The sequence below is a fragment of the Nyctereutes procyonoides genome, unplaced genomic scaffold (assembly GCF_905146905.1).
Source record: "Nyctereutes procyonoides isolate TBG_1078 unplaced genomic scaffold, NYPRO_anot_genome, whole genome shotgun sequence".
Lineage (NCBI taxonomy): Eukaryota > Metazoa > Chordata > Mammalia > Carnivora > Canidae > Nyctereutes > Nyctereutes procyonoides.
This window is the reverse complement of record NW_026575126.1, coordinates 72715972-72743888: the sequence shown is the minus strand read 5'-3', so window position 1 is coordinate 72743888 and position 27917 is coordinate 72715972. Positions and strand designations below refer to the sequence as shown.

At 53.8% G+C, this 27917-nt stretch overlaps 1 protein-coding gene across 1 annotated transcript in view; it reads left to right on the top strand.

The window, feature by feature from the left end:
- Window positions 1–7677: 7677 nt before the first annotated feature.
- Window positions 7678–27917, top strand: part of CASTOR2 (cytosolic arginine sensor for mTORC1 subunit 2) — a 55229-nt gene continuing 34989 nt past the window's right edge. The window contains exon 1 of the mRNA XM_055340305.1: window positions 7678–7894. Within this exon, the coding sequence (XP_055196280.1) occupies window positions 7782–7894 (113 nt within the window). The 5' untranslated portion in view covers window positions 7678–7781. The remainder of the gene's footprint in view (window positions 7895–27917) is intronic.

Below are 27917 nucleotides of genomic sequence, written 5' to 3'. Positions count from 1 at the left end.
CCTGGGGTGCTCAATTAAGCATCTGACTCTTGAATTCAGCTCAGGTCATGATTTCAGAGTGATGAGGTTGAGCCCAACATCAGGCTGTGCACTCTTCATCTCCCTCAGCCTCTCCCCTGGCTCATCCTCTAAAGGAATGAATAAGTAAGTAAGAAAAAAAAATAAATAAATAAAATCTTTTTTAAAAAATGGCTGCACTAATATTCCATCTGACCCGCTCTTCAAGGTGACTTTGTCACCCCTCCATCAAGAGGTGGACCCTATGACCCTTCATCTTGACTCAAGATGGGCTTGTTCCTGTTTTGACCAAGAGGATACCACGAAAGTGACACCATGTGACATGTGAGGTTAAAAAAAGGTCATATAGGGGGCACCTGGGTGCCTCAGTGGGTTAAGCGTCTGCCTTCAGCTCAGGTCATGCTCTCAGGGTCCTGGGATAGAGCCCCATGTTGGGCTCCCTACTCAGCACGGAATCTGCTTCTCCCTCCCTCCCTCCCTCTCCCTCTGCCTCTCCCTACCACTCATTCTCTCTCTCACTCTTTCTCAAATAAATAAAATCTTAAAAAAAAAAAAAAAAGGCATATGGTTTCTACCTCACTCTCGTGGTGCACTGCCCCTGGAGACGCTCCCTCTGGGAGTCTAGCTTCCATGCCCTGAGAGGCCCAGGCCACACAAAGGAGTGCTCCAGGTGACCATCTCACCTCAGCCCATCCAGGCACTAGACACGTGAGGGAGCAAACCTCCAGATGATTCTTGTTCCCAGGCCTTCAGGTCCCTCCCAGGATCCAAGTCCTCCAGGTGAAGTCCAGCTAGATACCATGGAGCCAAGCCTAACTGTCCCCGCAAGCCCTGTCTGAATTGCCAACCTGAAGAATTTATGAATTCATAAAATAATTGTTGTTTTCCTCTAATAAGGGTGGGCTGTGTGTTACATACCAGTAGTCACCAGGATGAACCCCACTGCCTTCTTGCAGCTGTGCACACATCTGTTGGGTTTCTGGGCCCGAGTCTTACCTGGTCTGATGTGCCGTACCGCGGCCATGAGGGAGGATGTGGAAGCTTCTACTTTGTGAAGACAGGACTCATAACACAGGAAACCATCAAAAGACAGGTTGGGTGGCCACTACGGACAGACGACCACTAGGTCCAGCCAAGGAGCTTAGGCTAAGGGTAGCCAGCGAAAGACATGACCTGACCCCTCCTCTGTAAGGTCTACAAAGACTCCAGACCCTGCCATACTGTTCCTGTGCTAACTTCACTCTTCTTTTAAGGGCATAGCTCTCCAACTTGAGATTATGTCAGCATCTACCAAATGGCTTGTTACCCAGATACCTGAGGGCCCCATCCCCTGGTTTCTGACTGAGCAGGTTCAGGATGGGGCCTGAGAGTTTGCATTTCTTTCTTTCTTTTTTTTTTTTTTAAGATTTTATTTATTTATTCATGAGAGACACGGAAAGAGAGGCAGAGACACAGGCAGAGGGAGAAGTAGGCTCCACTCAGGGAGCCCGATGCAGGACTTGATTCTGGGACCCCAAGGATCACACCCTGAGCCAAAGGCAGAGGCTCAACCACTGAGCAACCCAGGAGTCCCAAGTTAGCATTTCTAACAAGTACCCAGGTGCCACGCTGCTGCGCTGCTGCTGCTCACATGGAATTTGAGAAGTGGGTGTGGAGGCTTCGAGGTGGTGGTTTTCAACCCTGGCTGCACATTTGTAAACACGGGAACTGGGGAGGGGGAAAAGCCTGATCCCATTCCAGATCAACAGAATCAAAAGCAGCCCAAGTGAGCAAGAGGAAAGGGGCCAGAACCTTCTCTGAAGTGGGTGGACATTATAGGTGTTCATCTTCTGGAGAGGAGGTGGCCTCCTCGAGGTAAAGGCCATGCTAGGCCTCAGCCAGGCAGAATGAGAAGTCCTTTCTTGGGTCCAGAGACTCTAGACTTAAGTGGACAAGGGGCTCCTGGCATCCATACTCCTACACCCCACCCCATCACAGAGGGGCGACTGAGGCCTGGGGATCAATAGAGAACAGAGGCCCAGGCTCATCTAAGCAGGAAAAGGCCTGGGCCTGGGTATTTCTACCTCTGGTGATTCTGACACCAACCGCAGCTTAATAACTGCTATTCTAGAAAAGGATTGTCCAAGAAAATATAACGTAAGCCATATGGCATTTGGAAGTTTTATTTTTATTTTTATTTTTATTTTTTTCATTTGGAAGTTTTAAAAAGTAAAAAGAAACAGATGAAATTAATTGTAATAATATATTTTATTTAACCCACTATCTAAAATATTATCATTTTGACATGTAATCAATGTAAAAAATTATGGAGATATTTTGCATTCTTTTTTCTGTACCGAGTCTTTGAAACCCAGGGCGTACTTTACATTTTTTGCACATCACCATCCAGATGCTTAACTTTCACCTACAATACTTCATGTGGGTTTTAGATTTCATAGATTTCCATAACGAAGTGGTTTCAAAGTAGTGTGATCAACATGTCCTGGTTTACCCCAGTCCTGGCTTTAAAACCCAAAGCCCCAAGCCCTGAAATCCTCCTCAGTCCCAGAAAAACCAGGACAGTTAATCATGCTATTCCAAAACATACTTGAATGTCTTTTTTCAATTTTTTAGATGTTTATTTAAGTACTCTCTACACCCAAGGTGGGGTTCAAACTCACAACCCCAAGATCGAGAGTCACACACTCTTCCCACTGAGTCAGCCAGGAGCCCCTTGAACATTTTCGAATAACGGAATCCAGTAGTAGTTTTTAAATTTAAATTAAAATGAAGTGAAATTAAGACTGGTTTCTCATGGTGCTAGCCACATTTCAACTGCTCAATAGCCAGTGGTTAATGGCTACAGTATTGAAAAGCATGCATCTAGAAACCTTCCCTTTTACACATGTGAAGGATCTAAGCTTGGTTTTCTTAAGAGAGCTGTGGTTTCCACCCTGCCTTAAAGGGTGTTAGGCAGAGAAGAACAGTCACAGAGTAGAACAGCTACCCTGGCAACACGAGGTAGACAGAATGGGCACTAGGAGCTCTAGGACAGAGGAGTTATGATCTGACTTGGGATCACGACGGTCAAGGTGGAGAAAGAGGCTGGATTAGAGATATACGGTATATAAAATCATCGAGGACTTGGTGACTGATCAGATAGATAGAGGTATGGGGGGCTGGTGCACCTGGGTGGCTCACCGATTAAGTGTTTAACTCTGGTCATGATCAGGTCATGATCTCAGGGTCATGAGATGGAGCCCCGCATCGGCCGCCCGCGCTGGAGTCTGCTTAAGATTCTCTCTTTCTCTCTCTCTCTCCCTCTCTGGCCTTCCCCACATTAAAAAATAAGTAAATAAAGATATAGGGTTGGGGGAACAGGAAGCAAGAGGTAGCAATCTAGGATGATTCCCCAATCAACTTCCCCCATTCCCCACCCTCAAGTTGATTCCAGGGTGTTCTAGTTACCAATTGCTACTTAGCAAACCATCTCAAAATGTAGTGACTTAAAGCAACAATACGTATTTTATTATTACCTCTCAGAGTTCTAGAGGCCGGGCCTAGAAGAGCGGGTCTTGCTTGGGCGTCTCTCATGCATTTGTGTCATACAAAGTCTTCCTCACACATCTGGTAGTGACGCTGGCTGTCAGCTGGAACCTCAGTGAATACTGCTATGGGCCAAATCGTGTCTAGTGTCCCCAGAGTTATTATATGTTGAAGTCCTAACCCCCAGAATCTCAGATTGTGACCATATTGGAGGCAAGCCCTCTAAAGGGGTGGTTAATTTCAAGTGGGATCATTAGGGTGGGCTGTAATCAATATGACGGGTGTCCTCATAAGAAGAGAAGATTAGGATACAGAGATACACATAGAGGCAAGACCATGTGAAGGAAGAAAACAGACATCTATAAGCCAAGGAGAGAAGCCTCAGAGGAACCAAACTTGCTGACATCCTCATCTCAGACTTTGAGCCTGAGGTCTGTCAAACAATACATTTTTGCTGGTTAAGCCCCCCAGTCCGCCGTAGTTTATTACACGGCCCTAACCAACCAATACAAACGCTTACCTGTGGTCTGTGTGGCCCTTGCTTCCACACAGCAGAATGGTTCCAAGAGAGAGCATCCCAAGCGGACCTGGCGCAAACCCTGTCACCTGTTATGACCTTGTTTCAGAAGTCACAGGCCTGCTCAAATTCAAGGGGAGCGAACATATAGACTCACCTCCTAACAGGGTGATTAGTGAATTGCAAGAAGAACATGGAGGATGGAAGATCCTATTGTCACCATCTTGGAAAAACCCAGCATGCCACACCGGGTTGGCATCTTGAGGCAACAGGCATGGTGCGCTTAACCAAGGCAGAGATTCCAGGAGGAAGGGGAGAAGGTCGGAGGTGGGTTAGACAGTGAGGTAAGAAGGTTCGAACAGGTTGGGTTGGCAGAGCCTGTCTACATTTAGATGGAGGTAGCCAGATGCTAGGAAGTTGGATGTGTGAGTCAGAGCCTCGGGAACATGTTCTGACGGGGAACTGTCAATCTGGGGAGCATCGACACATTAGAAGCCAGAGACTAAGCACACCCAGAGAGTGAGAGAAGATGAGAGTTACCCATTACTATATAATAAGCCACTCCAAATCCCGGTAGCTAAAAACAACTATTTATGATGTTTTGACAGGTTGGCCGGACAGTTGCTCTACTGGTTTCACCTGGCTCACTCATGTGGCTGCGTTCATCTGGATGGTGAGCTGGAAGGGCCAAGAGGCTGTGACCCTCATGTCGGCAGGCAACAGCTGGAACAGCTGGAACACTTGGGCCCCTCTTTCCCTGTGGTCTTTCATCCGGGCTTCTCCACAGTGTGGGGGTCTCAGGGAAGCATTCTAAGTGGGCGACTCCCAGTGTACAGGACTTATCAAGCACATCTGCTAATACCTCATTGGCCAAAAATGTCCTATGGCCAAACACAAAGTCAACGTGGGATGCCTTACCAGGAGGCCCGATGCACTGGCAGCCATTACCGTAAAAATGCACTACAGGAAGGAATACCAAGTGGGCCTCCATGCAGAGAAGAACCACAGATGGCAAGATGGAAGAACCAGAGGAGGACCAGAAAGATACAGTCCTAAGGAATCAAGGGGGAAGGAGTGAATTCCCCTGGGAAAGTACCACGCCAGCATTTTCTTGACCTCCAGAGTGCATGTCTCACCCTGGCCCCAGCCTGGAACCATCCTCTGGATTGGGCAGCCCACAGGTCAGTCTCTTTAACACCTCAATATTCATTTCTGTATTAGTTTCACAAAAATCATAATCACCAAATACAGCTCAATGAAAGCAATTCTGCAATACCATCGGCACCTGCAAACTTTATGATGGCCTGGCTCGACTAATAGAAAACCCACAGGGCTGTCAAATGCTTTTGATGGAGACTACAGTAAGAAACACCTTTGCATCAAGATCCAGCACATGCACATGTATACACACACGCCTGCGGACACACACTGACACGCATGCCAAAATTCAAGCGTCCTGCAACTTAGAACACATAGTGGTAACTTACCCTTGCTACATGCAAAGCTCTGTGCCATGTCCTATTCTTGTTTTGGTTTTAAGATTTTATTCATTGGGCAGCCCCGGTGGCACAGCGGTTTAGCGCTGCCTGCAGCCCAGGGCGTGATCCTGGAGACCCTGGATCAAGTCCCACGTCAGGCTCTCTGTGTGATGCCTGCTTCTCCCTCTGCCTGTGTCTCTGCCTCTCTGTCTCTGTGAATAAATAAATAAAATCTTTAAAGAAAATCTTATTTATTTATTTATTTATTCATGAGAGACAGAGAGAGGCAGAGACGTAGGCAGAGGGAGAAGCAGGCTCGCTGCAGGGAGCCCGATGTGGGACTTGATCGCAGGTTGCTAGGATCACGACCTGAGCCAAAGGCAGATGCTCAACCACTGAGCCACCCAGGTGTCCATGTTTTGTTTTGTTTTTAGTGCTAGTCAGCCCTGCTAAACTGATTTCACCATCCGCTCACGGGTCATGGCCCAGATATTAAAAAATACTGAGGCCATTCGGTGCAAAGTCAGCACGGTGACTGAGCCTTACCTTTAGTCTCGTTTGCTTGGTTTCACCTGTTGGTAGTTTTGTGCTGTTGTGTTCTTTTAATTGAATATGATGCCTTCAAGCAGGCCTCCCTTTTCCTGTTCCACTTTTGACGGTCTGATACCCATTGTGTTCACACATCTCTGTTACCTGCCTGGACCCTGAATGCATTTCTGTTTGGGCCTTCTAGATCCCCAGACTTTAAAAGAATAGGGTTTGCATTTATGCACTCCATGAATATTGAATGCCTGTCTCTCACGTCACGTTGCAGGCACTGGTAATATAGCAGAAAACAGACAGAAATCACTGCCTTCATGGAGCTCAGATTCTACAGGAGGCAGACAGACAGAGAGAGAAAAAAAAGTAAATCTATTCTTTATTAGAGGGTGGTTATTGTTTAGTGAAAACAAAGGGGGAAGGGGTTCGGCCTGCTTGAAGAGCTGCCAGATTGCAGGCTTCACACCCCTTTCTGGAAATAAGGGAGCCTCATATGTTCCTACCTAACACAGGAGGACTCAGAGAGAGAGTGTGGGAGGGCAGAGCCGGTTTTCCCCAAGAAGAGCCCTCCCGGACTGCCCCACCAGGTAAACGTGACCTACCCTGCCCCCGGATTACTCTCCCAGAGAGCGACGCACCAGCAACTTTCACTAGACCGTCAGCAACCAGGCAGCCACGGCTGCGGCGCGGAAAGCCCTTGGGACTACTTCAGACTGTTCCCTAAATCGGCCAGTCGCAGTCCCCGCCACCCTCGCTCGCTTGCGCGGGCTACGCGGCCACCTCATCAGATCTGCACACATGACCCCTCTCGACCGGACTCCTGGTGATACGCCTGCCTTATCTCTCGCCTCTCCTCCCTCACATTTTCCGCTCCAGCAAAGCCAAACACAGCGCAGTGGGGGCTTTCACGCTTCTGTGCTCCGGACACGCTGTTCCTTCTGCCTGCAAGGCCTCGGGCCTCCAGCCCCGCCCCCGCCCCCGCCCCCGCCCCGCCCCCGCCCCCGTCCCCGGCGAGCTCCCACTCATCCCGCAGAACCCGGCCGGGATGCCCCTTCCCCCAGGCCCCGCTGGGTCCCCTGCTCGGGCCGCACCTCGGGCCGCAGCACCCATGCCTCTTTCGCTGCTCTGCGCTGTGCGCACCGATCTCTCCGGGTCGCTCCGCTCCCAGACCCGGGCCTCCTCCCGCGCCGCCGCGGAGGAGGGGGGGGGGGCCGTGCCGCGGGAGCGCCGGGGCGTGCTGTGGCTAGGCCCCGGCCGGCCCGCCCCCCCCGCCGCCGGCCGCCCCGCGGGCGCCCGCGCTCCCGCCTCGCAGCCCCCGACAGCCCCGGCCGCGCGCGACTACAAGTCCCGGCACGCCCCGCGGCGGCCGCGCATGCCCAGCGGGCCGGCGTTTGAGTGGCAAGTTGTTTGTTACAGCGAACACCAGCTGCTCTCCGCGCCGGGCGCCGCGCGCCGCCGCTCTGCCAGCGCTGCCGCCCTCGCCCGCCGCCGCCGCCGCCGCCGCCGCCGCCGCCGCCCGCCGCCGCCCCCCGCCGCCCCCTCGCGGCTCGGCGGGCCTCCCCTTTGTCCGCCCCGGGCCGCCCGGCGCCCAGCTCCCGGGCCCCGGCCGGCCGCCCGCGGCGCCCGGTGCCGGCTGGGCGCGCAGGGGGCGGGGGCCGCGGCTCGCCCCCCGCCGATGAGCCGCCGCGGCGCGCGGGCGGACGATGGAACTCCACATCCTGGAGCACCGGCTGCAAGTTGCCAGCGTCGCCAAGGAGAGCATCCCGCTCTTCACCTACGGCCTCATCAAACTTGCCTTCCTGTCCTCCAAGACCAGGTGAGCGCGCGGGGACGCGGCGCCGGCCGGGCGCAGACAAAGAAGCGCACCCGGGCGGCCGAGCTCGCCGCGGAGCCTCGGGAAACAACTTGGAGCCCCGGGGAGCGCCCCCGCCCGCCGCCCGCCGCCCGCCGCCCGCCGCGGAGCCGCCCGACCTGCCCTCGGGCAGGGTCCTGCCGCCCCCCCCCCCGCCCCCGAGGTACCCCCGCCGCTGCCTTCCTTCCCCCCGCCAGCCCCCGTCTCGGTCCCTCCCCGAGACCCGGAGGGCCGGGGAGGCTGCGGTGACGAATCCGTGAATGAATGAATGAACGAACGAACGAACGGATGAAAGAAAAACAGGTGTGGGGGCGCGACGGCGGAAAACACGAACTAACGCCCCCCACCCCCCCACCCCCCAATCCCTCGGCCGGGCCGGGCCGGGCCGGGCCGGCCCCCGTCGCCGGGGCCGGGGGAGGGACTGTGCTGAGCGCCGCTGCCCGGCGCACACAATCGTAGAATCATTAGTGGGTGTTGATCCCGAGGTGCCCGCGGGGCCCGCCGGCGGCGCGGGAGGCTGCGGAGGGTCCGGCAGGGCCCGGCAGGGCCCGGGCGGGGCTGCGGGCGAGGGTCGCGGCGCCGCGTTCTCCTCCCGGCCCGGGAGGGTGGGGGGGGCCGTTGCCGAACCGTGGAAGGGGGAGGAGCAGGCGTGTTTATGGCTCAGCCTCGAGGCTGGGCTTGGATGCTGCAGGGGGAAAAATAGTTGAAGGCCTCGGGAGGTTGGGGAAGAAACGACAACAACAACAGAAAACCCAAGTTGGATTTTTCCCTCTACCAGGTCAAGGTCTGACCCCGTGGGCCCCGGTGGGCGTTTGGACTGGGGCGTGTTGTTGTTTTTTTTTTTTTTTTTTTTTTTTTTTTTAAGGAGCCCGAGCCCAGTGGAGTGTGAGCTCGAGCTGGCCGCTGTAACTTAAATGCCTTGTTTGTCCACCATTGTGACTGTTCAAAGCGATGAAGTTGTTGCCGGTTGGGTTTTTAGGGGTTGGGGCGGAGGTCGTTCTCCCTGGCTGCAAAATGAATGAATGCATTCCAGGTCAAGGTTAACGTTGCAAGGACGGCCCCTAAAGCTGCCCCCCTCGGCCCTGAGCTCGGGGAAGCTCTGGGGATGCAGGAAAATAATTCAATCCGAGCTTCTTATCTGCCTGGTAAAGTTCTTGCCTGGAAATCTCACTTTGATGTGTGTGTGTCTGAGCGGGCAGCTCAGTCCCGCCATTGTTTGCGAGATGGAGCGAGATCCGCTGGTGGCATCTTGTTTACTTTCTTCTCCGGCTGCTCTTCTCTGCTCTGCTCTGCTCTGCTCTGCTCGGTGGGGGTATGGAGGGTTGAAATCCTCTCCTTCCCGGAGCAGAGGCTCCTTTGATTCCAAAGGTAATTATTAAACAGGTCATTTGAAAACAAAAGCCAACAGCTCCAATTCTAAACCTTTCACCACCACCACCTCCCCTCCGCCCCCCTCTGGCTGTTGACACCCCCCCACCCCATCCCTCCTGTACCTACCCTCTGTCCCCACCCTCAGCCTGTCTTGAGCTTCCGAGGCTGGAGGTAAGAGAGACTATAGCCTTGTTTTTCCAACCGGTGGCCCTCAGCCCCAGGCAGCCCCCTGGCTGATTTGTAGGCTCCCATTCAAACCAGGATGATGACTCAGGCTGCGGCTGAGCGGGGCCTGGGTGGGTGCTGGGAGGAGGGGGCATCTGGGGGCTTCTTAGGAAGGCAGCAAAGAGCCACTCCCTCTGCCCCTCACCCTTTGTGTAGGGACCGGCCCTCTTCCAGCCTCTATCCCGGTCCAGTTTTGAGAATTCACAGGTTGACATGGGAGGCTCAAGACCCCTGCTGAGCTGTCTGACCATGGAAATCACCCCACATTGAGTGGCCCTTGCTCTGCCCGCTGCTGGAGGCCGCTGGTCTGTGGCCCAGGTGTCCAGTCCAAGCTCAAGATGACTCAGAGGTCAAAGGTCATATCCTTGTCTCCTGGGTCTGGTGCTAGAAGGTGCTGAGTACAATTGCCAGATAGCTGAAGGCCTGCCTTCCCTTGCACTCGGAGGCTGGGATGCTGGCTTCAGGCTGTGGTCAGCCCCGTGCCCAGGGCAGGGTCCCTTTCCTCCCCGGGTTCTCACTGTGTCCTCCTGTAATGAAGACACCCCCCACCCCCCATTGTCACAGAGCTGCTGTGTGTGGCATGTAATGATCGTGGATGCCGGCTTTGTCACAAGTAGAATGGGTAGTTGGGTGTGGATATATTCCTGAAGCTATTTCAATAATCAGTCCTCCAGGGCGAACTTTTCTCCCCTTTTGATTCTTCCACCAGCACCTACCCCCAGTGGTGGCCCACAGCCCTGTCACTTTCCCCACCCCCGACCTAAGTTTAGCTCAAACTAGTGGCTGGGGGCGCGTGTGCACACACACACACACACACACACACACACACACCACAGTGTCGCTGTGCTGCCCAGTCACAAGTTTTCAGCCGCTCCCTATAGGGCCGTATCCTTGGCATGGCATTAGAGGCCCCTGGCATCCAGATCTAGAATCCTCACCTTTAGCCACTCAGGCAGATACTCTGGTGACCGACAATTGACTTACCCTTCCCTTCACACCTCTGTGCTTTCCTACTTCCCATTCGGCCTGCAAACACGCCCCTTTCCTGGTAAATTTCTGTTCACCCCTCAACATCTAGTGATCTCACCCTGAACCTTTCTTGAACCACCTCCCCCCTTCCCTTTGCCCCCAGCAGACTTAATCACTTTTTCCCTCTTGTTTCCACCTGGGTGGAACCTTGGAGGAGGACTTGCCATTGGTAGATACTCGCTGGGGGGAGGGGGTACAGCTGCATCTAAGAGTTAAGATACTCTGCTCCTCCTTGTTCCAAGCCTAGAGCCTGATGGAGGGGAAGGAGGACACAATTACAGTAGAGTGGAGTCAGGGAAGGGGATCAGCTGGGGAAGCCGACAGGCCTGGGAGGCTCCCTGTAGGAGGTGGCACTGGATCTTAAGGCTTTGAAATAGGAATTAGCTAGGTGGGAAAGGGGATCCCAGGCCCAGATCCTGCACACACCATCGTACAGCTCTGTGAATTGGGTTTTACACCCACTTTGCAAAGGAGTCTGAGGCTCAAAGGTTAAGTGACTTGCTCAAGGTCACACAGTAAGTGGTAGAGATGAGATTTTTGAATCTGCATCTTACTGACTTAAGCTCAGAGATTTACTCTTACAGGTGCAACGATACCCGTGTTCAGCTGTTATGTCCAGCTCTTCTGTTAGCAGCACATGCTCCTAAAGGTTTTTGGGGGCACAGAGTGGAAGGTGTAGGCTTCCTGGATCCCTTCTGTCCTGCTTCTGCGGACCTTTCTCTCCTGGACCCATCCTGCCTCACCTACCAACTACATTTTGTACTTCCTCGCCGCCCTGATCAGGTGCTCCCTCCCCAGAACCTTTCATCCCTGCTTCATAGTTGTCCATCACAGCATGTTGTTGGGTTTCTTGTCCCACCCTGATGCTAAACCTTATCCCCAGGAAGCTTTTTGAGTAGTTTTACCTACCCCCGACTCCCAGCCAGTACCAGAGAGAAGAGGGCCAACCATTGATTTCACTCTCCCTTACAAAAAGGTAAAGATGCTGGGTTTGGAGAAGGAAAGTGGCTTGCTCAAGGTCACGCAGCTGGGAAGAGACAGAATTGGGATTTGAACCAGGTCCTTTCTCCACTGTGCTTAGCACACTGCTTTGTCGGCACTTAGTAACTGCCTGTTTGATGGATGTCCGACTCGTGCACAGAGTGACCCAGATTTCAGCCAGTCTCTTATGAGTGCCCTGGGGGCTGGAAGAGGCGAGGCAGGCAGAAGCACACCTGGAGAAGCGAGGCCCAGCGCCCCTGCCCCCTGCCGAGGTTCAGGGCAGCATCTGGGGGTGGCTGGACCGGCGGCGTGCACTTATTCCAGGCACAAAGAGGGAGAGCGAGACCCTGGGTGAACAAAATCAGAGCCATCCACAGAGCCTCTCCTCCACTCTTGTGATAAACTGAGGTTCTGTAGCCTGGCTGAGGGCCCGCTGCAGCCCACCTACTTCTCTTTCTCCAGCCTCACCTCTGCGGGCTCCCAGCCACACAGACTGTTGCTCCTGCATGAACGCGCGTGTACACACACTATGGCATCTCCAACCTCAGGCCTTTGTTCTTCTGTCTGTCTGGAATGTTACCCTTTGCCCTACTCTTTTTATCTGCCTTCTCATTCTTTTGGATCCCATTTTGGCCTCACCTCCTCCAGGAAGCCTTCCCTGAGTGCACAAGCCAAGCTTAGACCCTTCTGGTATGATGGGCTTATTCTCAAGAAGATGAAATGTGATCAACCACGGGATATCAGCAGGATGCTTTGGGTTGCAAATAACAAAAAGCCTTGACTCAGCTGGCCTAAACAATGATAGGTTTGTGTGATAAGAGTTTGCAAGACCGGCTGCTCCACGGGTGGTAACTTTAAGGCTTGATGATGTCTTGAAGGACCCAGGTCTTCCTGCCTTTGTATTTGGCCATCCTTGGCATGGCTGTAGGCTTTATTGGCAGTCAGGAGGAAACCCAAGGTTGGGAAAGGCTCCTTGCCTCCCGAAAGTCTCAGAAACCTCTCCAGGTTTCTGAGAAACCTCTCCACCCCGCTTTTGCACAGACTTCTTCATCCCATTGAGCAGAACTGGGTCACGTGAACAGGCCTGCACGAATCCCTGGGACAGGGGATGAGACCATCACAGACCAATCAGGATCCGCCGTGACCAGAGGGGCGTGTCTGCTGCGGGTGGCGTGGGGGGGGGGGCAGGGGGAGGCCGAAGCTCCTGCAGCTCTTGTGGGATTCAGAATGCTGTGTGCAAAAAAAAAAAAAAAAATTTGCTCTCTGCGGACCCCTTACGGCAAAACGAGGGTCAACTAATAAGTCTGTAGTAAAAATGTTGACAACTCCAAGTCAGAGTTGTTCCCATTTTACAGATAAGGAAAGCAAGGATCTTGAGTGCCCCAAGACACACACAGATGGCAGAGCTGGGGTTTGAACCCAGGGAGTAAGGCGGTAAAACCTGGCCTGATGACCACTCGGCCAAGCCTAAGAGCCCACTAGCTTGGCTGCCCCATGCTCAGGAGCCACTTAGAGGTGTTGCTGAGAGGCCCTAGCCATAAAAGGGGACACGGGCAAGGTCATTATCCTGAAGTACGTTCATTCAGGTGGCCAGACACTGTGACCTTTTTTTTTTTTTTTTGGCCAGTAAAATACTCTCATCTTTAAATTCCACCCAAAGTCCATCTCATTTGATTGGGGGGGGGGGGGGCGGGGGAAGCACCTAGGTGAGTATGAGGTAAGCGTGTACCCAGAGACCTGCGCTGGCCACCTGGGCCTGATCCATAGCCTGCAGATCGCTGGTGTGTTTTGGCCTGCGTGTGTTCATTCATGTTGCTGCCTGCTGGAAATCTTGCCAACAAGCCCTAGCGAGCGCTCAAGACTTCAGAGGCATTTATAGGAGAAAAGCTCAAAATTGCAAACAGTCCTTCCAAAACCCTCACTGGTTTCCTGAGTGCATTGGGCTGAGGCCACCTCTTGATTGCAGTTTAGGGAAAGACAGGTTGGCAGCAATGTGAGGGGCCCAGGAACCCTCGGGCGGAATCCTAGCACTGTGGCTTCCTGGCAGTGGAACCTTGGGCCAGTTGTTTGACTTAGCTGTGCTGTCAGTTTCTTACCCCTGAAATAGGAATAATGATCGAGCTCACTGCCTAGCTTGTTGTGGGGACTTAATGGGACATGACAAGCACTACAGTAGAGCCTGGTCCACTAGAAGCTCCAATAATAGTTAGCTGAGAGGAAGTGCCATGGTTAAGCTGGCCAGTGCCAGGGTGGAGTTTAAAAGGTTAGGAGACTTTTTTTTTTTTTTTTTTTTTTTTTTAGGGTTAGGAGACTTTTTATGGCTCTGTGCCTGCATACACTCTGATTCTAGCAAGTGGAGATTCTTAGTGCCTTCCAGGAGCCTACCTGGGGACATATGTCACTTAGGACCTCTGCAAGAGGCAACCAAAATGCTCTGGGACCCCAGGGCTGCAAGCAAGTAAGGCTTCCCGGAGGAGGTAGCACCATTTGAGCCGAGTCTGGGCAGAATGGGAAGACATCAGGAGGTGGAAGTGACGAGGATGAAGGAAGACAGGTCAGGCAGGCAGCAGGAGTGGTGGGCACAGATGGGTCAAGAGTGGGTGTGGGTGGAAAGCACCAAGGTGAGCCCCAGAGCCATTTCACACACCTGCCTGGGGCAGCCATGGCCTGCCACTGCCCCAGAGGAGGGGGCTGGCACCAGGCGGGAAGGCACGGCATCGTCTTTGGCCTGCCCCACATCCAGCAGCTCAGCATGGTCTACCCTTTCCTTGTCCGCGCCCACTGCCTCTGCCATGACCAATCCCCCTCATCTCTACCCAGAATTCACCGAACAGCTTCCCCAGCAGCCCCTCTGCCTCCAGGGCAGTGCAAGTGATGAACACTGCCAGAGCATGCTGGGCAGGGGACACAGCACGAGCAAAGGCCCAGAGACTGGAAGGAGAGGTGTGCCCAGGTTGCAGGCTCTGGTTTGGGGCCGGCGTGACCACAGCTTGGGGTCGGTGCACATTGCTGTTTTGTTCGTGCAGAAACCCTGTGGCGTGCACCTGCTCTGTACAGGGCCCCCGGGAAACACAAACAGAGCTTCTGTCCAGTGGGAAGAAAAGGTGCATTTTCCGACAAAGATAGAAGGCGAGGGCCCCAAAGACCCAGAGGGAGGGGCCCGCTGGTCATGTGGGGCCGAGCGGAGGCCGTGTGGCCCCACTGGAGTTTGGTGCAGGGGCAGATGTCATAGTTCATTCTGCTCAAAACCCTTCTCAGACTATCCTGTTTCTCACCTGGTGCTGCGACTGTTCCTTAATCTGATTTCTTCTGTCCTCCCTGGTTCTGTCCTGTCTCCACGCCACACATGCCCTATTTCAGAAGTGACAGTTGTGAAATATCCCAGATCCCTTGACATCTTTCCCCCCACCTGAAGGTGGGGTCTGGACTAGTGACTTCCAACGAGCAGAAGGTGGCAGAAGCAAGGTGTAAGCCTCAGAACCTGGGCCTAAGTGGATAGCTTCTGTCTGGCTGTACCTCTCTGTCTTCTGTCTCCCTGGCTTTCTCAGATCCCTTGCTCGGTGGGGGCAGCTGCCATGTCACAAGGACATGGCAGCGGCCTTGTGGAGAGGGATCAAGGCCTCCCACGGACAGCCAGCCTGTGCATGAGCCACCTGGAAAACAGATCCTGCCGCCCCAGGCAAGCCTTCCAGTGACCGCAGCCTTAGCCAGCACCTTGACCATGACCTCCTGAGAGATCCTCAGCTCCCAGCACCCAGTGGAGCCGCACCCAAATTCCTAACCAGGAACTGGGAGAGATAGAAAAGTTTGTTCTTTCAAGCCACTGAGTTTTGGGGCAATTTGTTATGCAATAGGTAACTAACACAGTGACTACGTAATTTATCATTCACATGGGGACACCTCTGAGAATCACAGGGAAGGCTAAAGATAATTACCCTGGACAACAGGGCAAACCAGAACATGTGATCGCTACAGCTTTAGCCCCGTCTGACAGCCTTCACAGGTGTTCAGACCTAACACGGAGTTCACTTGGAGCTGGCTCAAGCATCACCTCCTCCAGGAAGCCACCCTGGGCCTGGGTGAGGGGTTTCCTGGGATCACTTGTATCCCGGGATATAGTTTAGGAGGACTGGTCCCCTCTGTCCTCACTCCACATGCGTGTCCGGGCCTTAGGACCAGTGCTATGTGGTACTGATCCATCTCCTGTCAGGCCAGAGAGGCAGTTGTAAAGAAGTGAACTGGTCTTTCTAGAGACTGCACATGGCTGGCAAGGTCTTTTTTCTTAGCATGACCTCTGGTACAAGGAACCAGCCCCGGATGCACCAGCTCGGTCCTACCGGTGTCTGGGACAGTCAGACTCTGGTTGTCCAGCATCCAGGCAGGCCCACCAAGATACCCAGCAGCTGACAATGCACCAGTTTGTTGGGAGTGTGTTTTTTGGGAGTGTGTTCAATTAAACCTTTAAGGGGGCATGCCCCTCTAGAGGCATCTGTCTTCTACTCATCTTTGCCATAAATAGAATCTTTTGGACACACTCCAATCCCTGAGATCTGTGCTTAAAAGTTTGGGGTCTTGGGATGCCTGAGTGGCTCAGTGTTCAGCGTCTGCCTTCGGCTCAGGGCGTGATCCCAGGGTCCCAGGATCGAGTCCCGCATCAGGCTTCCTGCATGGAGCCTGCTTCTCCCTCTGCCTGTGTCTCTGCCTCTCTATGTCTCTCATGAGTAAGTAAATCAAATCTTTAAAAAGAAAAAAAAAAAGGGAATCCCTGGGTGGCTCAGCGGTTCAGCGCCTGCCTTTGGCCCAGGGCGTGATCTTGGAGTCCAGGGATCGAGTCCTGAATTGAGCTCCCTGCATGGAGCCTGCTTCTCCCTCTGCCTGTGTCTCTGCCATTCTCTCTCTCTCTCTCTCTCTCTTCTCTCTCTCTCTCATAAATAAATAAAATATTTTACAAAAGGAAAAAAAAAAGCCTGGGGTTTTACCTGTCCACCCATATTTATGACTATGGTATTCAAAGTAGCCCAAAGGTGAAAGCACCTCTGGGTGTCTCTGTCCAGGGCCAAGCATGGTACATATGTACAGTGAAATATTACTCAACCTTCAAAAGGAAGTACATTTCACCAAGTGGAATAATAAGCCAGTCACAAAAGGACAAATACTTCATGATTCCACTCAGTGAAGTATTTCAAGTAGATTTGTAGACACAGAAAGCAGAATGGTGATTGCCAGGACTGGAGAGAGGGGAACTGAGTGGAGATGTTGTTGTTTAGTGGGTACTGAGTTTCTGTTTTGCAAAATGGGAAGAGTTCTGGAGATCAGCTGCATGACAGCATATAATATACTTAACACTACAGAACCGTACACTTAGAAATGTTTAAGATGGGAGGCACTTGGGTGGCTCAGTCAGTTAAGCGCCTGCCTTTGGCTCAGGTCGTTATCTCAGTTCCTGGGATCGAGCCCCACATCGATCAGAGGAAGGAGCCTGCTTCTCCCTTCCCCTCTCCGTCTTCCCCGCTATTCGTACTTTCACAGGTTCTATCTCTCTCAAATCTTTTTTGAAAAAAAAATGGTTAAGTTGGTAAGTTTTATATATGTATGTTTTACAAAAAAAAAAAAAAGAAAAGAAAGGCCCCTATAAACTTAGCATGTGGAAACCAAAGGGCAATGTGGCAGTGGAAAGGTAGTGAGCCTGGGCAGCCCAATGGCAGATTCAAGCCAAGGGAAAAAGCTGGCACCTAGAGAGATAACCACTCGGAGCAGTTCTATCTTAGCTCATTTGGTCCTTGCCTCAGCCCTTACCATGTGTGTGCAGTGACCAGCCCCATTTCACAGAGAGAACGTGGAGGTACTACACTGTTCAGTTCCTTGTCCAAGATCCCAAAAACCCAGTAAGGGAAGAGTAGGGTTTTTTTTTTTATAACAGCTTTATTGAGATATAATTCACATACCATACAGTTTGCTGTCTTCAAGTTTGCGCTTCAGAAGCATCTGGTATATTCACAGAGCTGTGCAACCATCACCCGTGTCTACTTCCAGAACATTTTCATCACCCAAAAGAAACCATACACACTAAGCAGTCACCCCCCAGGGGATCCCTGGTGGCACAGTGGTTTAGCGCCGGTCTTTGGCCCAGGGTGCGATCCTGGAGACCCGGGATCGAATCCCACGTCGGGCTCCCGGTGCATGGAGCCTGCTTCTCCCTCTGCCTGTGTCTCTGCCTCTCTCTCTCTCTCTGTGTGTGACTATCATAAATAAATAAAAATTAAAAAAAAAAAAAAAAAGCAGTCACCCCCCGGGCCCTGGCAACACCAGTCTACCTTCTGTCTGTGGATTTGCCCCTTCTGGACATTTCATTTAAATGCAGTCATACCATATGGTTCTTTGTGACCGGCTTCTTTCACTCAGCATCATGTTTTCAGGGTTCCTCCATACTGTGACATGTGTCCGGACGTCATTCCTTTTTACGACTGAATAATACTCCATTGTGTGGAGTATACTGCCTTTTGTTCATTCATCCACTGATGGTCATTTGGATTGCTTCCACGTTTTAGCTGTCATGAATCATGCTGCTGGGGACATCTGTGCGCAAGTGTTGGCGTGGCTGTATGTTTTCATTTCTCCTGGCTGTGTGTATTCCGAGGAATGGAGTGGGGATCACATGGGGTTACATGGTGACTCTGCACGTAACATTTCAAGGAAGCGCCAGGCTGTGTGCTACACCAGGTGTACCATTTAACCTAGCATTTCACATACCTGAGGTGGAGGGATTTGAACCTGGGGCCCCTGGCTACACTGCTACAGTCTTAACCTACCACATTAGCTTCGTATGGGGAGGAGCCTGGAAGCCCTTACTGGGTGACCACAGCCTGGGCAGCCGAGCTTCAGGAACACCTTGTTGCTTTGTGGGCAAACAGGATTATGGGGAAACAATGGCCTACATCAGCACATAGCCCAGGGTGGGCCTTTCCCGGAGGACTCCTGGTCCTGAGCTTGTGGGAATTTGGTGCCACCTACACAGGTACACCTGTGAGGGGAGGCGAGGGTGTCCCCTGTGGGTTCCTATGCCCCCTGGGGCCCTCCGAGATTGCTCCCACATACCTGCTGATTGTCAGGGGTCTTCAGTAGGTGGGTGCTGGAGTGGTAGGCTTCAGGAGGGTACATCGGTACTGAGGCAGCCTCACCTGGAGGCCCTGGTGAGGTGTCCATGGATGAGGCTGGAACTACTGGACCTGAGCAGCCCTGGCAGGGAGGGAGGGAGGGAGCCCGGGAGGAGGCTGCTGATAGGCCGGCTGTGTCCTGGGCTAGAACTAGGTGCTCCTTTCCTTTTTTCTTTTCTTTTCTTTTCTTTTCTTTTCTTTTCTTTTCTTTCTTTTCTTCTCTTTTCTGAGATTTTATTTATTCATGAGAGACACAGAGAGAGAGAGGCAGAAAGACATAGGCAGAGGGAGAAGTAGGCTCCCAGTAGGGAGCCCGATGCGGGACTCAATCCCAGGACCCCTCAGGGATCACAACCTGAGCTGAAGGCAGACACTCAACCACTGAGCCACCTGAGTGCCCCAGGTGCTTATTTTCAAGGTAGGGTGAATTTTCCCTCAAAGGCTTGCTCTCCACTGAAACCAGGCCAGGCCTCCTGGACGCTCCCCTGGACTTTCCCCTCCACCCTTAGGGCCTCTGCCTTCCTGCTGATCCCTCCCTACCCCAGGGTTGACTCCCTTTCTCGAATAAGAAAGACAGTGGGTGGAAATTTCTTCTCAAAGTTCAGTCTTTTTCCTTCAGAGCTCAAAAGTCACTGATGCAGTAACCGATAATGGTGAACTTACAGCAGACAAAGCTTAACCTCAAAGATCTTTCTCAAGAGCCGACTATGCAAGCTTTCCACCATTTACCCTTACCGAGGCTCTGTGGGAAGGAGGGGGTAACTTGCCCTAGGTCACACAGCAGACATGTAGCAAATTGGGGCTCACGCCAGCTCCCCTACTCCCAGCCCTCCTCTATCTGGACCCCAATCCACTCCTTTCCCCCCCCCCTTAACTCCAGATGGAAGACCTTATGTGAATGGCCATTTCTCAGGGGTGTGCCTGTCACGGTCAATCCAAGCCCATGTTACCAGCAGTGTGACCACAAGCAAGTTGTTAGCAACCTGTCCTCATCTTTAAAATGGGCAGCATGGGCTCAGTGGGCTCAGATCATGATCCCTCTCCCTGTCCCTCCACCTGCCACTCCACATGCTTGTGTTCTCTTTCTCTCTCTCGTTCTCTAACAAATAAATGAATAAAATTTTAAGAAATATAAAACGGGCAGCATGGTATCAGCCTCTCTGAGTTGTGGTGAGGATCACAGGGCAATGTATGCCAAGGACTTAGGTGCCCACACAAGGCAAGCCGGGTGTTCAAAGGAACTCAATGAATGTTTGTTGAGGACCGAAGGGCCCTGGGCTGGACTGCCAGTGTCGGCAAGTGGGTGGCTGCACAGAAACCTGACCCCTTCCTGCACGTGTGTCACCTGCCCTGGGGCTGAGTGTGGCCCCCCAGAGGCCCTGGCCTCTGCACTTGGCCTCCAGAGGCCTCCTTGCTGCTTCATTCACGCTGCCTATCCTCCAGAAGCACCCTGTTCTCCAGGTCCAGGACAACCTCTAGTCTGCCCTGCGTGTTTCTGCCACCTGCCAGCCCCCTGCCTGGCCCTGGGTTCCTCTTCTGAAAGATGGGTCAGTGGTAGCACAAGGCAGTCATGTTCTACATGGCCTAGAAGGTTCAACCCCAGTGGGGGTGGGGGGTTCGGAAGGCTCTTTGGACTCTACCGCCCTTAACCACCTTGGGTGAGACCAGGGCAAGACACTGGGGGACAGGAGATGCCCCTGGGCCTCCCAGCCAAGAGCTGGGAACTATCTCTGATGCTTAGCGCCTGGTAGGTGCAGCTCTGGGGAGGGGAGGGTACCTCTATGGTGCACTGCCTGGGAGAACTCATTGGCACCCCCCCAGGCTGGACCCAGCCCCATCTTCCCCAACCCCCACTGAGTGATCCTTTGGGGACAGGTCATCATCCATGCGGAGTGTCGCAATTGGGAGTGAGGGGGTCAGGGGGTTACAAGGGTCACCAGTAAATGACAGGGTGGCCCCCTCAGTTCCTGGAGCTGGCCTCTGAGGGCCCCCAGTGGGTGGCCCCGATATCGGGAGTACCCGCGCTTGAAGGCGGTGAAACCATGTTTCTTTTTTTATCTGTTCTTTTCTAAATACTCTTCAGAGTAGAGCTATTCAGAGTGATTCCCCCCGTCAGCGTCCCTCTGGCCACCCCCCCCCCCCCAGCTCTTCAGTCCAAATGAGTCTGGTTTAACTGCTTCTGGTTCGGCTCTGCTGAAAGACCGAGAAAGCGCCAGCACCCACATCCTGGGGCTGTTCGTGGGGCTCCCTGACATCACGCAAGCCAAGGGCTCCCATGGGGCCTGCTCTGAGGCTGGCGCAGTCACGGTCATGGGGCCTAGAGATGGTGGCACTTGTCAGATCCCACTGCATCTGCCTGTGCTGTGGGCCTGCCTTGAATGCCCATAGTGCCACTAGAGAGAACGTCCCGGGCAAGTCAGGTCATTGGAAAGATGCTTTGTGTTAACACCCTGAGGAGCGCTTGTCCCCAAAAGCCAGGACCCCTGCGTCCTCCCGTAGAAGGAAGGTTCTTGCGTTACCCCCTCCCCACACACAGCCATCTGTCTGTCCCGAGAGCACAGGTTTCTTCCACAGCCTTGTCCCTTGTCCCTGGAAGGGCAGGGACAGAAGGAGGCCCCATGGGAGTAGCTCGGATGAGCGTGCAGTTGGGGAAGCCTGTTCTCCAGCCTCCCAGGGGCTTGGCTGTCACCGTGAAGGGGCATTGGGCCTTTTGGACAGTGGCCGGGGAAGCCAAAGGCTGCCAGGTGGGGAAGGCTCATTCTGTCTGGAGAATTATTTCACATAAATCTGTGTTTTCTTCTCTGGAGGATGAGGGTGATCTGCTGACCCACCCCACCCCCCCGCCTAGGGTTTGGTGAGGATCCCATGTATTGTGTGTCGAGGGCCCAGCAGCCAGCAGGGACTCAGCCAGCATCGACCATCACCAGTGAGGCTTTCTTGAGCCTTTGCCAGACCCCATAACCCTTGGGTGCTCCCCAGAACGTCTGGAGCTTGGGAGGAAGCTTATCCCCCTCCTCCCCATAGGCGGTGTCCTGGGGCGTTTCCTACCGGGCCTGGTGCTCTGGTCTTGACACAGGGGGCTGAGCACTAACTAGGCCCCAGAAAGGCTTGTGTGGGCTGTTTGTCTTCACATGCAGTCTAGAGACCTCAGATTTATGGTTTACCCCTGCAGGGCCCAAGCTTACCAAGGAGGGACACCCAGCAACTTCTACTGGGACCCTGGCAGGGAGAGAAAGCAAAAAAGCACCAGGGTCAGCTTTAGGATGACAGGTCACACCTGTTAGGGATGTCTGAGTCCCCCTGACCAGAGGGTCATAGATAAGAGAGAGGTGCTGCACCCCAGCCTAGGAGAGGCAGGGAGCCCTATCCGCTCTCTTGGCATCAGCCAATGGCTGGGATGGCCCTGGGCTTTGGGCCGGAAGTGACTGCATCATGGTGTAAGTACATGGCTGGCTCCTGATGCCATGGCCCTAACCCCCACATTCTCCTTCCAGCACCTTCTCAGCACCCCCCACTCTTACTCTCTCCCTTTGCAGTTCGCCCCAGTCCCACCTCCTCCTATAGGAAGGCCTCCTGACCTCACTGTTTTGTCATCTTTTCTCACTTTCAATTTTTGAGTGGATAATAAATTCACAATGCTTTAATAATTCCAAAGATACACAAAGGTGCCCAGCGAAAGCTCCCTCCCACCTGTGTGTCCCCACAGACAAGAGTTGTGTGGATTCTTAGGGAGATTAATGTATGTAAAATTGCATGTTTATTATTAACACCCCCCCCTCCTTTTTCTGTTAACATAAATGGGTATTAAACCACACTCGCTGCTTCCCGTTCCACACCGGCCTTTTCAGCTGACATTCATCTTAGCATAGATTCCTCCCAGAGATTCCTGTCCTTCATTTGAACTGTTGCACCATGAGCCACAGAACAGGTGACTGTCATATCTCTGACCTGTCACCTGCTGGTGCACATTGGTTCCTGGCCCTCTTTTGTTGTTGTTGACAGTTAATGCTGTAAAGTTACCATTCGGGGCATAGACCTCACTCTGCAGGCTCTGGGCTACATTGGCAAGCAGAGGTCTGGAAGCCAGAGCCTGGGTCAGAGCATCTGTGTGCTGGTGAGGTCCTCACAACACAGTCCTTCCAGAGCAGGGTTTGAATTCACGCTGCCACCATGGTGCCCCGGGCCTGCTTCTCCCCGCCTTACTGCCCACCGTGTCATCAGACAGCCTGGCAGGGGCAAGGCCCCCCTTTATGTCACCTCCCATTTTGGGGGTGCCTTTGTGCGTACGCATGTGCGTGCAGGGTCTAGAGTGCTTGGGTACCTCTGTTCATCTTCCCTGTCCAGCCAGCTGGCAGGACCCCAATGGGCTGCAGGGTCTTAAAGTCTCCTCGCCCACCCTCCCCCCCAGAGTATCCAGCCTGAGGTCAGCCAGCATAGTTAAAGCCCTGATTTTATTTGCTCCCATGGGTAGGTGCTCGCTCATCTACATGGCCACCTCTCCCTCCATCCCCCGATGTGCAGTTATGGGTGCCAGGCCCACACTCAGCCATCCCCAGTGTGCCCAGCCCTCGAAGCTGGGTCCCTCCACCTAGGAACCACCCCTTCCCAGATCCTGAGCTCTCTCCCTGTCACGACTGTTGGAAATCGTCCCAGGTACCAGGACCCCAGCCGTCCCAGCCTCTTACTCACATCACTGATTGAGAGGCTCCAGGCTCTGGGACCAGCTGGGCCCTGAGCAGCACCCTCCCCAGAGCCTGCATGGAGTTTACAGCTGTTTCCAGAGGTGACTGCCAGCCCCTATGGAAACACCCTCCCACCCCAGGCCATTGAGTAGGAAGCTCCTGACTCCCTTCATCCTCATGGGGCTCACTCCTGCCAAAGAGGATTAGCCCTGGGTCACCCACCTCCTGGCAGGCAGAGAAGGCACCGGCGGCACAGGGTGGGCCAGAGGGTCTACTGACCCCCCTCCCCACTCCTCACGTACCGGTCACACATGGCACATTGTGTCCACTGACCAGCTCATGGCCTCTGGCAGGGCATTGACCTCTCCGAGCCTCGGCTTGCTTCATCTGCAAGATGGGATAATGCTGGCCCAGCCGGCGCTGCTGTTTTTCTGCCATTGTCTGTACTTTCTCTCCTTTTTCCTATCACTACTATCTCCTTCTCTCGTCTGGGTGACTTTGGCAAATTGAACTCAGCCCCAGGGATGTTGGCCATAGCCAACAGCGAGAAGTTTTAATAAAAGCGAAGCCTTTGGCCCAAAGCCCGGGGACAGCCCTCAGGGCCTGGACCTCCTCAGTGTGGGGCAGGGCCGCCCCGGGCAGCTCGGAGAGGTGATGACAGGCGTAAACCAAGCACAACCAGAGCTGCATCCAGGGGTAGGCGTCGTGGTTGTGAGGGGGTGAACTGTGTTGGTTTTAGACTCCAACGTGACCCCATTAGCCAGAGCGCAGGGCAGTGGGGCGGCTCGGCTGGGAGTTCTGTAGGCGTGTTTCAGCTGAAACTGGACCCCCCCCCCCCAGGCCAAGTGCCTGAATGTTCTAGAGGGTTCAGGGGCTGGTGACCCCTGTCCAGGGAGTAAACAGAGCCCTACTCTGACTGGGGCCCCCCGGCCAGGGCAGCCAGAGGAGATCATGCCAATGGGCTGTGTGTGGCGGGGCAAGGAGGTACAGGGCTGGGGCCAGAGGGGTCACGTTCACCCCTCTCCTGTCTCCTCCCCAAGACCTTGCCCCGTCATTTGGGTAAGTGCTGCCTTCTTGGTAGAGAAGGATAGCACAGTGAATCCCTCGCTCTTGGCTGCTCTGGGTTGGGCCATCTTGGGTTCAAATTTTATTTCATGGATTTGGGACTGGATCGCAGAAAGGCCCGGCCGAAGTACACGATGGTGGCACCAATCCCCCAGGGTACAGACCCCCAGCACCAGAGCCTTGCAGATGTGTCCCCTGAGAGATATGAGGATGGATGTCATAGCCAAGATAGCAGGGGGGAGGGGGCGGGGGAGGCACAGCCTTGGCTCCCCCTCCCTGTGTGCAGTCATGATTCTCCCAGCTTCACACACTGTGCTGGGCTCTTCCCGGGGACCCCTGCCTTCCCGGTCTGTCCTCCTAGCCCTTCGGGTACAGCACAGAGGCCCCATGGAAGGGGTCCCCTCTGGCAAGCCTCCCCCGCCTTGTTTACCGTTGATGTGGCTATTCAGACGGCCTCTCCTTTTCCTGAGCTTGGAAACCGTTCCATACAATTTTTCAGGGGTTTATCCCCATTTCAGCCTTTACCCTTAATCACAGTGCTTCTGTCCGGTTCCTTCACAGACATCTTTTCCCAGTAGTCCACAAGGCCTTTGTGGGTGCTGTGGGCTGGATGCTCCTGTGCTAAAGCCCTAACCCCAAATGGGGACTGTACTTGGAGATCAGGCCATTAGGAGGCAGTTAAGGTCAAATGAGGTCAGGAGGGTGGGGCTCTGACCCAATAGCCTTACCGTCCCCCTGAGATGTGACACCAGGGAGCTCATGGTGGGCCACAGCAAACCAGGAGAAGCCATCTCTCCAGAAACCCTGCCAGCACCTCGATCTGCCTCCAGAACTGTGAGAGGTAAATCTCATGTTTCCAGCTGCTCAGTGGCTGGTGCTTTATTCGGGGACCCTGTGTGCCCCCCACCCACCCCGACCCTCCCAGTCCCCCAGCAGGGAGGACCAGGGGAAAGAGCCCCGACTCTGGGCTTGTTCAGACCCTCTTCCTTCTCTGACAACACTGTGTCCTGAGCCTTGGTGTACCCACCTTGGTAATGGGAGAGGGTGAAGAGGGAGCCCGGAGGTCAGGGCTCAGGGGGCTCAGCACACAGTTTTCCTGCCCTTTCTTCCTGGGTCAAGGCTGAGCTCATTAAAAACGCTCAGTGTCGTTCTGTCCCATGAGCTGAACAGACAAAAGGACTTTGGTGGGAAAAGTAGTGGTAACGTGAGCATCATACTCCAGACCCCACATCATGCCAGCATCAGGTCCTTTGCTCCTAAGGGCCACACCGAGGATCCCCACATCATGGAGCCAGAGGTGGAATCCGAGCCCAGAATGGTCCCGGGGCCGATGGCGTGAGGGTTAAAATCACCGCAGGCTGGTCCGGGACCCTGCTCCAGGTGGAGGCAGCTTGCATTTGAGCGAGTGAGGGACTGAGAAGTTCTAGAACTATGCCCAGTCCAAATGGGTAGCTTCTAGCCACATGCGGCTATTCAAATTCAAAGTAATTAAAATCAAATCAAATAAAGAACTCTTCAGCTGCACTGGCCGCGTTTCAAAAGGGCTCAGTAGCCACAGGCGGCCAGTGGGTATTGAACTGGACAGTGTGGGCACAGAACATTTCCACTATCCCGGAAGCTCTCCCAGGCAGCACAGGTTTAGAAGATTCATTTAGGCAGAGAGAGAGAGAGACAGAGAATGAATGTGAATGCCAGGTTCATTTGGCAGTGGCCGTCCTGATGCAACGTTGGTCTGAGTGGGGTCGCTCCTGGCCTTATTCACCATCCCTTGAAGGTAGATGCTGGGGGTACACGCCGTGGGCCTCTAGACAAAACAGTTGTGCGTGGTGTTGGGTGCCGTGGCTGGGCCTTTGCTGACAGGGCTGGCAGGAATTGGTTCCATTCTGAAACCCCAGCCACTCACAGACTTAGCTTTTCAGCTTCGTGCTCAGGTATCACAACCTCCAGGAAGTCTTCCCTGAGCCCCAGACACCCCCCTCCACTCCCTGCCACCCCAGCATCTACCAGTTGCCCGTCTCTGCTTATTCCCTGAATCATCCACCACCACCCCCTTATATATAAATACATCATCACATTTGCATCCCCAGCAGACAGCACTGGACCCATGCAGCCGTGGTGGGCAGGCCACATGTTCTGACCTGGGGCATGACAGGGTGCCAGCCGAAAGTGCAGGGAAGCATGGGACATACCCAGGGTCACCCAGTTTGCTGGGGAGTCAGAGCTCACATTCCTTCCTGATGGCCCTTCCAGGAGGTGGCAGGAAAATGAGTCCTGAGATGTGACTGCTTGGGCTCTGGGTTTGGGCAGCAGGGACTTCCAGAGGGAGGCAGGCAAGCTGGGGCAGCAAGCTTAGTGTCCAGAGCCAGTAGGTTGGCACAGGCCACTCTGTTTTATCTGGTTTACATTTTGCTTCACCTACTGCTGACCCCACCTCAGCAGCAGCCCCCCGCTCAGTGCTCCAGGCACAGATCCCACAAGTGGTCACTCACGTGGGCACCCCTTGCCATCTGGGAAATTGATTCCCCCTGAACCCCAGACACTTGAGAACTTTCAGGGGTCTGGGAAAGGGAAACGAGGTATTTGGAGGCCAGACGTGTTTTCTTTGGCCTGCTCAGTGCGTTTTTAAAAAAAATTAGACCAACGTTTAAACGTGGAGAGAGATCACAAAGCTCTGGATTTCCATCTCCTCTGGAAAAAAATGGAAGATCTAGTGACCCAGGACTCATAGAGTAACAGTTTAGCAGAGCTGAGTTGCAGCCGACCCCCTTCCAGCAGGGAGGGAGCCTCCCCCGGGGCCCTTCACACTGAGACCAGGTGCTGGGCCCCATTTGTCAACGTGTTATTAGGTGAGTTTCTTGGGTACAGAAAAATATGTCTCAGTTCGTCTTTCCAAAAGTGCAAGGAAGAAAAACAGAGTGAGAGGACCCCCAGTGTATCTTCGGTTCAAATGAAGACTGCTCCTGGATGTTTAATATGCAAAGCACATCTTACCCCGGGTTCTCCTCACCTGAGGATCTCAACTGCCTGTCCCTGTGGGCCTTTGAGCATGTCCTCTGTTCTAGACATTTCTAAGCTCTTCCTTGATTGAGGGCCTCCTCCTATCTTCCTTCCCACTCTTTTGTTTCCTGTCCCTGGAACCCCTGCAGGTACATCTGTGTCCGGCTCCTGATCTTGGGGGGCTTGGGCAGATCCTGCTGACTTGGTCAGGGCAGTGGTGGCTGTCCACAGCTCCTCCTGGCACTCCTGAGCATGCTTCGGGGCTCCCAGCTGGAGGGACACAGGAGCTGGGGGCTGCCTCAGGGCCTGTCTGATGTGGCCAAACTCACAGGCTTCTGTTTCTGGGTCCTGCAACCCAGAATCCCCGAGGGTGCCCACTGTGGACTGTGACAGATGGAGACTGAGCCCAGCTCCCCCCACCTGAGGGAAAATGGGACCCAAAGCAGGAGCAGAGAGGGATGTGCAGAGATTGAACAGGGAGAT